The sequence below is a fragment of the Haliotis rufescens genome, unplaced genomic scaffold, assembly GCF_023055435.1.
Source record: "Haliotis rufescens isolate VD_foot unplaced genomic scaffold, xgHalRufe1.0.p SCAF_12, whole genome shotgun sequence".
Classification (NCBI taxonomy): Eukaryota; Metazoa; Mollusca; class Gastropoda; order Lepetellida; family Haliotidae; genus Haliotis; species Haliotis rufescens.
In genome coordinates, this window is record NW_025963802.1 from 5,801,614 (window position 1) to 5,814,645 (window position 13,032).

Sequence of the window (13,032 nt, forward strand, 5' to 3'; positions counted from 1 at the left end):
GATGGACTTTCAAATCCCCTCCTGCCAAATCGTTACGGTGGTGGTTGACGGAGATGGCAATGAATATCGATCACAAAAAGGTTTGTAAACATATGGTCATGAATAAAGTTTCTTCAAACACTATTTTTAATGATATATTTTACTTTGCTATTCTACCCCGGATCTTCACGGGTCTTGTAACTCTACATGCTTTTAGTCTAAATGATCATCATCATCATCATCATCATCATCATCATCGCCACCATCATCAGTCAGTCACGAGTGTTTCCTCGCAGGTCCTAGCAATGCTTCGCCACTCTCTGACCAACTGCTCTGTGTCCATTTCCCACAGTTGACGAAGTCGTGGCCAGCCTTTCTTAGCCGTGGTAAGCGTGTAGTCGTTGCTGGAATCAACATGGAACGAGTAGGCGCCGATAACAAGTGACTGAGTGATGCGCGCGCATACACATAACTTTAACAGTTTTATTTCTCTGTCGGACAAATCATTCTGGGTGAGATAGCCTGCCAGAACAAACCCGGATGCAGTTTGTGGTGGGATGTTGTCGCTAAGGATTGACATGTACGCCATTGCTATGGCAACCTCAAAGATGTATGGCTGATAAGCACTGTCACCATAATCCAAGATGGCGGACACATCGTGCTCATCCCTCCATCTGTCGTCATCCGCAGCTTCAGTTACCAGGATGTTCCCTTCGTTCAAATCACCGTGTATCATTCCTGAAAAATCATAAAAGTTTACAGAGTTTATACAGGAAAGTTCTAATTAAGATTGCTCATAATTTTTTTTGAAAAACACGCTCTGTATTATTGCATTGACGTTATATTTAGTGTTTTGGGGATAAAAGGGGAAGGGGGAGAGTGACATGAATAGTTTCATTATTTCATTATTTTCATTGGAACTTTGACAAGACAGATACTGTCAGAGTATCGAGATATATAATATTGTTTGTTTTGTTTGTGGTTGGGTTGCTGAAGTCTGGACCAGACAATCCAGTGATTAGACGACTAAATGGATCTAGTAGTCAGGCTCCGTCACTTGGTTGGTTGCATGTCATGGTATCCCAAATGCGTAGATCGGTGCTCATGATGTCAATCACTGGATTGTCTGGTCCAGATTCGATTAGTTACAGGCCGAAGTCATATAGCTAGAGTATTGCTGAGTGCGGCGTTAAACATCAAACAAGAGCGATGCTTGTGACGTCAGTTACTGGATTGTCTGGTCCATACTCAATATTTACAGCGAGAAAATTGCGGCGGTAAACAACAAACAATCAAACCATTGGCGTTACCTTGCGACAAGTCATTCCGTTGATCAAGAACACATGACTGAAAGGTCTTGATGACGTCACTGACCATCTGTCTGTCGCCGTTGTCCTCAATCACGTGCAACAAGTTCACTAGCCACGGCAGAAGGTCAAGGTGCCACTTTCTTTGGTAACCATGGAAACCAGAATGCTGGAACCCCTGTAAATTAGTTAAAATGCTGATTTGACAGTCGCTCGCTATTGTTTTCAACTGTTAAATTAGGACTAATACTAAAAAGAAACGCAGAGTTAAAAAATAAGGATCTTTATTAAGCGGATGTAAAAGTATCTACACAGAATATGCGTAAACACAATCAAATGAAATTAGACACTGTGATCGACAAAAGCATTGTCGTCATTGTCAGCATTAATTCAGTTCAGTCACTGCACATGTGTAGCCACAAGGGGGCGTCATGGTCAGTACCTGGTCACACAATCTCTTGCAGCCGTCACTGCTCGACACCTCCTTGGCACAGATTGCACAAGTCGTCGGATTTTTTCGTGGGGAATTCTTCACCATTCTTCCTGTAAGGCGTGTGGGGGCGCTGGTGACGTTGACAGACTTGTCGATCAAGTTCGTCCCACAAATGTTCAATCGGGTTGAGATCAGGTGATTTGGACGGCCGTGGAAGGACATTGATGTTCTCATTAACAAGGAAATTAACTGTTGCACGGTTTGTGTGTGGCCGAGCGTTGTCATGTTGGAACAGCTCCCTCTGGCGGTCCAAAGTTGGGAGGAGGTGAGGACGCAGAATTTGGTCTATGTATCTGTTTGCTGTAAGATTGCCCTGGACAACCACTAACTGTGATCTACCCGTGTAGGATAAGGCTCCCCACACCATGACACTCCCTCCACCAAATTGGTTCACCTGTCGAACGCAGTTGGGCGCAAAACGTTCATGTCGACGTCGGTATACACGTTGTCTTCCATCCCGTCGTTGATGAAGAAAACGTGACTCATCGCTGAACCAAACGCGTCGCCCGTTCCTGAGATCCCATGCCTGTACTCTGTTGCACCACCGGACACGTCGTTTGTCGTTGTAGACGTCGCAAGACAGGTCCAACTTTCGGTCGTCTCGCTCGAATTCCCACTTCCCTCAGACGATTTCTGATGGTTTGGTCGGAAATTCTTCGCATACCAGGCACTTGTCCTGCAGTGTCCGTTGCTGTAGCATATCGATACCGAAGGTGATGCAACCGGATGTACCGATCCTGAGCAGGGGTGGTCACTCTTGGTCTTCCACTTCTGGGATGATCTTGAGTCAAATTAATGCGGGTATATCCGTTGAAGTGTCTTGCAACGGCAGACTGGGACTCCCCTGCTTCCAAACGTCCAATTGCGATATTTCGGTCAGCTGCAGTTAATCTTGGCATTTTTCGATCTCCGTTCACGTCAGAAAATTCGTAATGAACTGATGAATTTTGTACGGTCTTTTATAGTCAGTGTCTCTACTCCTGTTTCCAACATTTTGCACGTGCATTGTGCTGAAAACTTTATCTCAAAGCAATTTCCGTGCATCCTTTGCATTTTTGCTGATAAACGTTTACAAAAAAACATTTTGAGATGTGTTTGCGCCAAGCACAACAAACATGACATGATTAACGGGAATCAAACATAAGAATTGTCTTTATGACGATTGCTGGGAAATAAAATCTAATTGGAATTCTCAAAACACCTATGCGTTTCTTTTTTTGAAGAGTGTATTTCGTCTCTCGGGGATTCTTCGATCTGTTTAAGCATACATTTTCTTATTGGTGACCATGGTATACAATGTTTGCCGTAAGAGCAGGGTAATAGTATCTGGTGGTTAGAAAACATGTAATGTAGAAAATATTAATATTTATTTTAATAATAAGTCAATACATCTAGAGTCATATTTATTCACAATTCCGAAATCACGATAGTATTAATGTCAAACACGAAGTTAATCGGCTTATTCCGAAAACAAAACGATAAAGGCCACCCTCTATAGTTGTGGGTATTTTATGAACCCTGTAGTATGGCGCTGTGGCATCTACACCCAAAGAGAGGACCTTCGAAGTAGTATTTGTGTTCTGTTTGGAGTTTTTTGGTAAAATCGAATTTCCGATTTCCAATCGTTAAAGATGAAGCCGAAACGTTTAAGAAAGCTGATATCTGATTGGCCAAAGAACACACACTTCCTCCACATAAATTGGGGGGTCAAAATTCACCAGAAGCGATCTCCTGTGGAGGTGTACTCACGATCTTGACGGCTTCTTGGGAGGCATCGTGAAAGATCTGATCTCAATGGGTTTGGCTATCAACCAGTGTTTTGCCTTGCCAAGACTCGATACATGCAGCCAGTCGTGAAAGAGCGAGCATATAAGGCTCCAGTAGTTCTCACCTTTAACGCAGTGTTCACTCTGCCCGCCATCACCCCCACCTTGTAGCACAGCCCCGGGGTGAGGGGGACAGATTCTAGTATTGTCCCCGGGACATACTCAAACAGCCGCACTATGAAGGGGGAGTCAGTGTCTGCAAAACATGTATCAGTGATTGCGATAACTGCTCCAATAATGAGAGTAAATCTTTTCACCGAGTAATGCCCTTTCATAAATACATGAATACATAAATATATATCAGTAACAAACGGTAACCATCCGTCTTGAGGTTTTCGTACTAATAGGGCCCGGAATAACGGGTTTATCTGTAGACACACAATTGCAAGTGATTCCATGTCATGTGACTGGCTGACAAAGCATTTTTGTTTTTAAATAACCTAAAAATATTTAGGCAACGCCCACAAGCGGACTATTTATTGTTTCCTGATTGGCTGAAAAGAGATTGGACGGGGCTTGTGTTGCATTATTGCGGCCGATGATGTCTCTGACTTAGAATCGTTGTCCACAGTTTTTTGGTGTCAACAATTACATAAACAGTATGTGGAGCAATTATTGTAAATAGATTTATTTTATAAGCATTGACTTCAGCAGTTTTTTAGTCGATGAACGTATTAACGTAAAACCTCGTGTATGCACAGTGTCAATCTGCGTATAACTCCATCAACGTAAATCCTGGTGTGTGCACAGTGTCAATCTGCGTATACCTCCATCAACGTAAAACCTGGTGTATGCACAGTGTCAATCTGCGAATACCTCCATCAACGTAAAACCTGGTGTGTGCACAGTGTGAATCTGCGTATAACTCCATAACGTAAAGCCTGGTGTGTGCACAGTGTCAATCTGCGTATACCTCCATCAACGTAAAACCTGAAGTGTGCACAGTGTCAATCTGCGTATACCTCCATCAACGTAAAACCTGAAGTGTGCACAGTGTCAATCTGCGTATACCTCCATCAACGTAAAACTGGTGAATACACAGTGTCAATCTGCGTATACCTCCATCAACGTAAACACATATTGAAGTCAAATGTTAAGAATACATGAGATGGCTGGAGCGCCAAACTGACACTGACCAGTGTTGTCTGTATTTTCACAACCCCTAAGGAGCAGGTTCACCGTCAGGTAAAGGTGTCCGGTGAGTGTAGGAACGGCCCGGGGGGTGAGGATACCACTCTCATACACCCGAGACATCATCTCGTGCTGAGCTTCTGAAATTATATCCCAGTTCGAGGTCATTCTTTCCGCTAGGTGCAGCTCAGTGAAGAGTGACACAGAAACGGGTATGAACTTGACATGGAACATATACTAGTAATAACATCTGACATGGAATATATGATGACCCTTGACATGGAATATGTGATAACACTTGACATGGAATATGTGATAACACTTGACATGGAATATGTAATAACCCTTGACATGTAATATATGATAACCCTTGACATGGAATATATGATAACTCTTGACATGGAATATATGATAACTCTTGACATGGAATATATGATAACCCTTGACATGTAATATATGATAACCCTTGACATGGAATATATGATAACTCTTGACATGGAATATATGATAACTCTTGACATGGAATATATGATGACCCTTGACATGTAATATATGATAACCCTTGACATGGAATATATGATAACTCTTGACATGGAATATATGATAACCCTTGACATGGAATATATGATAACTCTTGACATGGAATATGTGATAACACTTGACATGGAATATGTAATAACCCTTTGACATGTAATATATGATGACCCTTGACATGTAATATATGATAACCCTTGACATGGAATATATGATAACTCTTGACATGGAATATGTGATAGCCCTTGACATGGAATATGTGATAATCCTTGACATGGAATAAATAAGCGTTGACATGGAACATTTGATAACCCTTGACATGGAATATGTGATAACCCTTGATACGGAATATGTGATAACCTTTCAGCCTAGTAACGTTTTGATGCGTATACTTTCTTTTGACTGGCAGTTTAGTATATGATAACCCTTGACGTGAACCATGTGATAACTGTTGATATGAAATATTAGTAAAACCCTTGACATAGAAAACTAGTACATGCGTATGATATCCCTTGACATGGAATACTTGTGTGTTATAACCCTTGACATAGCATATGTGATAACTCTTGACATGGAATACCAGTAGGTGATAACCCTTCACGTGGAACAGAATATAACCTTTGACATATAATACTAGTATTTGATAACCCATGACGTGGAATAGAATATAACCAACGACACGGAATACTAGTGAATTATTACCCTTGACATGAAATAGATTTATTATAACCCTTGACAAGGACTAGCATATAACCCTCGACATACAGCTTAAATATGAATGTCTCACCTGTGACGCCAGTATTCAAGGAGTCGAGAGAGTTCAACACTTTGAAGACAAAACCATGGCAACTGACTTCCTTCAAGTTTTCATTTGTTCCGTTCGACTCTGCCTTGACCCGGAAGTTAAAATCGTCATAGCTGTTTAGTTCCTGACAACTGAACATGCGCAGACCATAGTGTTTAGAAAGGATGGTTCCTATGAATGATTCCGTCAAAGATGGTCTCTTTGCTCTTCCGGGCTTGAAAAAATCCGCCATCTGGAAATATTGAAATAATGCAAACAACAGTTACCAACCGAGCATAAGGATGCGATGATGAAAATGTCCCAGCCCAACTTAGAACCTGTTTTAATTGTATGAAGGAAATTGAGGATGAAATGCATATTTTAACGGAATGTCCCATGTATGATGATGCTAGAGAAGTGTTTTTTAATGTATGCTCTATTAGGATACCGGGCTTTAATAGTACAAACCAAAAATAAATGCGTTACTTTTTTACAAGACCATATGTAACCTTTCACATTTCCAGGACCTGCCGTGCCATATTAGATAAACGACGATATATTTTATACAGATAATTCACAAATGTGCTATGAATTACATCTAATCGTATTATGTGCTTTAGCATAGTCAAATGAAAATTGTGACCGTCTCTCATAAATCGCTGAGTATGGAAGCGTATTAGTGCCAGTCTCAAAATGTATCAGCTTCGTAGATAATACTTTAATCTGCGTAGAAGATATTTGCATCTCCGTATGTGATATTATAGAAGGTATCGTGACTTGGACAGTGATATTGACTTGTAAAGTTGCGATCCAAGTTGAATAATAATTTATACAAACATTTATTTTTTCAATAAAAATGATTACTTAATTACTCTTTATTTAATTAAAAATTTGGGAGCATGTTGGTTGTTTATTTTCATTTGGTCTTTTCCTTAGTTTACAACATACTGAGATCATTTCAAATTGTTAAACTATCAGCGCTAAAATAAAAACACAAACTGCAGAATAGGCCTTCAGTGCTTCATAGAATGATGACGAGTATTGATTTGATATAGTTTTAAAGTTTGAGTGATTCTCACCCCTTCATATTCACGTTTTACCTCTTAACCCTAATTTCCGTGATGCAGAAATCATGAGATTCGACATATTGGAGTGATTTCTCCGACTTTAACCATGTTATGGTTGATATATAATTTCTCAAAATTTTGAATAATGACCTATAGTTGCGTGTTTGTTTGTTTGTAGTTTTTAGAACAGTTGGGGGCCCTGTTTTCTTTATTACGGTTGTTACATGTGTCCGGTTTTCTCCAGTTACATTGAAATAATGATTTACTTTATGCGGTGTTAAGATAGTACAGTAAACTACGGTTATAACGAACACGCTTATAACGAACTGACCGGCATAACGAACTTATTTTTTAGTCCTGGCCATTTGTTGTATATATGCTGTATATATAGAGAATCTCACCCGAGTGTCTTTTGATATCAAATATATCAACACGAGTTGATAAAAGTGGGAAAATTCCGAGGCTTGCCGAGGATTTTTGCCACTTTTATCAACGAGTGTTGATATATTTGATATCAAAAGACACTCGGGTGAGATTTTATTTATCATCCAACATCATTCTTTCAACTTTTTCAATTTGTAGACAGTAATTAGCAGTGTTTTCAGTGTAAAAAGTACTGCAAACAGCTTCAGTAGCAGAGCCATTAGTGATGTCATTTGATTGTGACGTCATGGTAACCAGTGACGTCACAATGGTCTGCAAAGCATTGTGATGTAATTTCATTGCAGCGATATCTACAGTGTAGATATCGCTTGATCTCATCCAAGCGATATCTCCCGTGGGAGCCAGTTTTGGATGATAAATGCTTATAACGAACTACGGTTATAACGAACCAAAATTAGTGGTCCCTTTGAGTTCGTTATAACCGTAGTTTACTGTACCTCAATAAAGGCATGTGATCAGCAGAAAAAGTACCAGTGCAAACGGTAGAGAACACTAAATCATTTTAAAAGTTATATCTTGGTTTAAGGCAACAATTCTAAAACAACAATTACTATGGTATTTTAATTGACTTCTACAAAACTTTGTGAATTCCTAACTTTCTATAACGATCACTATTAATAAATAATACGAGTGTCAAACGATGTTGCTGATCCTATCTCTGAAGCCCAACTGAAAATAATACGACACATGTGGCGCATATGCATGCTTTTTTTAAAGCTGTTTCCGCGAAGTAAAGTGTGTGTGCGAACTGTTTTCACACACAGAAACGAAACAGAACGACCCGTTCAGAAACATAGCATACACTTATTGAAATACGAGAAAAACAAAAAAATAAATATGCATATATTCAACCTGTGATGACAATGTCCCTTTGTCCAGCGTATCAAGGTAGAAAGGCAAACAAATCAGTCATTATTAATTGAGCCAGAAGTTACATATAACTAACCCGGAACAAGTGTCGATTACACTAGAAAATATTGTTACCTAATTTGATCGTGGATGATGCTTTCTTCTACGTTGATTATCATATTATCTACGTGGATGAAAGTATCTTCTACGTAGATGTGTGTAGTATTATCTACGTAGATGAAAGCATCGTCCACGTAAATGAAAGTATCATCTACGTAGATGTAAGTATCATTTACGTAAATGAAAGTATCATCTACGTAGATGTAAGTATCATTTACGGCTTTTCAGATATTTGCCCCCATCATTACTTTCGACTTGTGGTTAGGTTGGGCAAATGTGACGAGCACTGGTTGGGACCGGATGCCTTGGATGGTAGTCTTCTTACATTAAGCACTGCAAAATCTTCATATTTAAAGTTCATAGTTTCGGTCATCACCTTGGTTACGGCATCGAGGGTATCTTCATACGATTCAGATGACTGTCCTTCCACGTTATAGAAAATCACGTTGTTTCTTTTGGCCTGGCTTTCCATAGAGTTTATTTTGCGGGTAAGATGTAACACCTCATCTCTCAGTTCTGTATTTTCACTGACCAACGACTGGATATCTTGTTCCATGTTATTCATTCTTCGTGTCAAATTTGCAAAGTTTTCAGACATTTCTTTCCTCACATTTCGAATTTCCACCAAAATATCTCGACTGATAGGGTCAACCATGAGGTCCAGTGTACCTTGTTTACCTCTGGTGTTTGGTCCGGGGCCCGGGTTACTCTCAACATCTTTACACAACTGTATCAAAATCGCAACACTGACAAGTACGGTCGCTCTCATGAGCCCACCTGTCCCGTTCGGCACGTGCAGCATGGCGACACGCATGGGTATCACTCGCTTCACTCTACCAAACATGAATGCGACAAAAATACATGTAAAGCATCCGATGCTGCTTCTGTATGTTGTTAGGTCACAACCCATGATGCTTCCTCTTGTCCTTGTCCAAGGTATGGCCCTGGCAGGTAGATATTTACTTTGTTTTTATTCAAACAAGTCGGAGCTATTTGTCTGTGTGCTCTATCACCTTGCCACCAGTGAGACGTAAATGAACATATCTGTCTGCCTCAAAATGATTATTCAAAGCAAACACCTTCTTAATTTCTTCATGCACTTCAAGCTCATTTTGACAATGGCTGGACGCAAGAATTGGTTAATTATTCAAGGCAAACACCTTAATTTCTTCATGCACTTCAAGCTCATTTTGACAATGGCTGGACGCAAGAATTGGTTAATTATTCAAGGCAAACACTTGACAATGGCTGGACGCAAGAATTGGTTAATTATTCAAGGCAAACACCTTGTTAATTTCTTCATGCATTTCTAGGTCATTTTGACAATGGCTGGACGCAAGAATTGGTTAATTATTCAAGGCAAACACCTTCTTAATTTCTTCATGCACTTCAAGCTCATTTTGACAATGGCTGGACGCAAGAATTGGTTAATTATTCAAGGCAAACACCTTCTTAATTTCTTCATGCATTTCTAGGTCATTTTGAAAATGGCTGGACGCAAGAATTGGTTAATTATTCAAGGCAAACACCTTCTTAATTTCTTCATGCACTTCAAGCTCATTTTGACAATGGCTGGACGCTAGAATTGGTTAAGACTGGATTGCTTTGGTTTGAGCAGAGAAGTTCAAAGATTGAGTTCATCTTCGTCTGTTCGGAGAGACCGACAGACAAACAAAGGTCTCATTATTTGAAGTCTCACCTTATGGTGAAATAGTTCACTAAAATTACAAAACAGTGGGCTGAGATATATAAGCCATTACTTGTAAAATTATGAGAGACTATAGTTTCATACGTTATAGACAACTTGGATACATTTCTAATATGTCTGTGATGATCCGGGTCATGATAGGTCTTCAGCTTACCATTCTTGCCGTTAAAGGAGACTAAGCTTGTCGTAAGAGGCGACTAACGGGATCGGGTGGTCAGGCTCGCTGACTTGATTAAAGCATGTCATCGTATCCCAATTTCGTGTATCGATGCTCATGATATCAACCACTTGCTTGTCTGGTCCAGATTCGATTATTTACAGACCGGCGTCATATAGCTGGAATATTGCTAAGTGCGGCGTTAAACAACATGAAACAAACAAACATTTGTTATACGGGTGAAAACAGCTATGAATGATATAAAATATGTTGGGGTTTGACGCAGCACGCATTTTCATGAGTGGGTTGACTTTAAAGCTGCTTCAGTATTTCAAGAGAACATATCGCCTTCTCTGACAGGCAGAGGAGTTAATACCTGACTCATGGTACAAGTAAAGTATCGTGAGTAAACATCCTGCGCTTTTGTTTGTTTGTTTGTTTGTTGTTTAACGCCGCACTCAGCAATATTCCAGCTATATAACGCCGGTCTGCAAAATAATCGAGTCTGGACCAGACAATCCAGTGGTTGACATCATGAGCATCGATCCACGTAATTGGGATCGTTGACATCATGCGCTTTTAAAAAAATAAGCCTGTATTCGCTTCCCGTAAACAAACCGACCCATATAAGTTTATGCCAAATAAAAACTAAAATAAAACTAAATTAAACAAGTATGAGCTCCAGAAAGTACTTGTATATTAATTTTAAGCTACATAAGCATATTGGCTAGAGAGTGGAGGAGTATTGTTTACGCCGCTTTTAGCAATATTACAGCAATATCACGGTGGGGGGTACTGAATCAAAGGTGAATAAGGTTTCAATAAAAAATAATATTTATTTGATTTTTAGGTCAAAAGTATAGCTTACAATCAAAATGTATAATTTCAACAACAAAAATACAAAAAATAATATTTACAAACCAAAGGTCCCTTGATGCCTGTATGTCTGTATATCAAAATATTTCTGGGTTTTTTTAGTGAGTATGGTTTTACGCCGCTTTTAGCAATATTCCAGCAATATCACGGTTTGGGACACCAGAAATTGGCTTCACACATTGTACCCAAGTGGGGAATTGAACCCGGGGTTTCGGTGTGACGAGCGAACGCTATAACCACTAGGCTACCCCACCCCACTTTGCCTAGAGAATAAACCTTAACAATAGAACAGAAAATGTGTGACCTCATATTGAAAATATACCTTTGCCGTCTGTCTGCCGATGCCGATGCCGATGCCGATGCAATGGCTGCTTTGTGTCCGCTGCTAAATAATCTGTGACGTTGTGTGTAGCGAGTTCAACGTGTCACTCAAACTACGTATTTTGAGTCCACACCAGAGACTGACATGTAACGTATAACCTCCCACTGTGGCCTGACCCAGAAAGGCCAGGGTAAGCTCAACTCGCTGTAACATGTGGGCATCAAAATCTATTAGTGCATAACAAATACGCTATAATGGCCAACAAAATCGGAACCGGGGTAATTTAAGTAGATGCTATTAAACAAACTGTACATGGTGCCGGATATTTTAAAAGTTGTGTTGCTGGTATAATGTAGACTTTTAGTTATTAAAGTAAATATGATAAAATACAAAACGAGGAACATACCAGTGAACTTACTCCAGGAGGCAGAAAACTGCATGTGACGTCACCACCGACACAAAATCAAGGGCAGAGGTTACCGTTCTACGGTCCCTAAAATACGTTTGGAATCCTGAGTGTATATCCAAGCATAAGCTGATCGAGTGCCCTAACTGATGGTGGTAGGGATGCAGATGTTAAGGCGTGTTCGGCTGTTGTCACCGAGCACGATGTGATTGATGAGATAGTTCCTGAGTGTACGCTAGTCATCTGCTGTAATTCTGAAAGGTCAGTACTGAGTGTAGTACCAGTTATAGATACAGAAAAAAACCCGTTAATCCGGACAGTGCTCTTCAAAAAAAATGTCCGGATTTACAAGGTTCCGGAATTACGGTAGCGCGGAGATTTTGTTTCGAGACATTAAAATATTTTTCAGCATGTCAAGTAAATGAGACCTTTTGTTTAAATTTGTTTTTGTAAAACCAGTTGAAAAAAATGTATTTTTTCCAGATTGTTTTTTCACTCGGTATTGACGGTTGAGTATAATTCCACCAAGGTGTTGCTTGGCGGGTTTTTTGTTAAACATTTTAGTGTTTTTTCACATAAAGGATAGTGTTATGGACGCGATCAAACAAAACGATAAATTTGGTTTCATGATCAGATAAATATGCAAATGAGGTCGTCTAGCAGGAACTACGTTGAAGTTCCATACTTCAATGTGATACCTTCTTTCTAAATCAACTGGGGACACGGGTGGCTAGGCGACCTCTCGTGATCCACGCATTTTGGATACGATGACATGCATCAACCAAGTCAGCGAGTCTGACCACCTGATCCCGTTATTTTCCTTTTACGGCAAGCATGGGTTGCTGAAGACCTATTTTACCCCGGATCTGCCTTCACATAAGACGACACATGAATTTTTGCTTTTCTTTGCAGCGAGATGCTTATGTGAACGCATTGCCAGGTTTTGCTCCAGCTAAGAAAGTGAGTGAGTGAGTATGGTTTTACGCCGCGTTTAGCAATATTCCAGCAATATCACGGCGGGGGACACCA

The 13,032-nt window shown here is 40.0% G+C and overlaps 1 protein-coding gene across 1 annotated transcript; it reads right to left on the reverse strand.

Annotated features, from left to right (window-relative positions):
* Nucleotides 1-149: 149 nt before the first annotated feature.
* Nucleotides 150-11,772, reverse strand: LOC124141255 (hydroxylysine kinase-like). The gene is made up of 6 exons (XM_046509221.2): nucleotides 11,598-11,772; nucleotides 6,058-6,307; nucleotides 4,742-4,876; nucleotides 3,671-3,801; nucleotides 1,290-1,464; nucleotides 150-717 (listed from the first exon to the last, which is right to left on the reverse strand). Exons 2-6 carry the CDS (start codon nucleotides 6,305-6,307, stop codon nucleotides 248-250), a joined length of 1,161 nt encoding a protein of 386 aa, XP_046365177.2. The 5' UTR covers nucleotides 11,598-11,772; the 3' UTR covers nucleotides 150-247.
* Nucleotides 11,773-13,032: the final 1,260 nt, after the last annotated feature.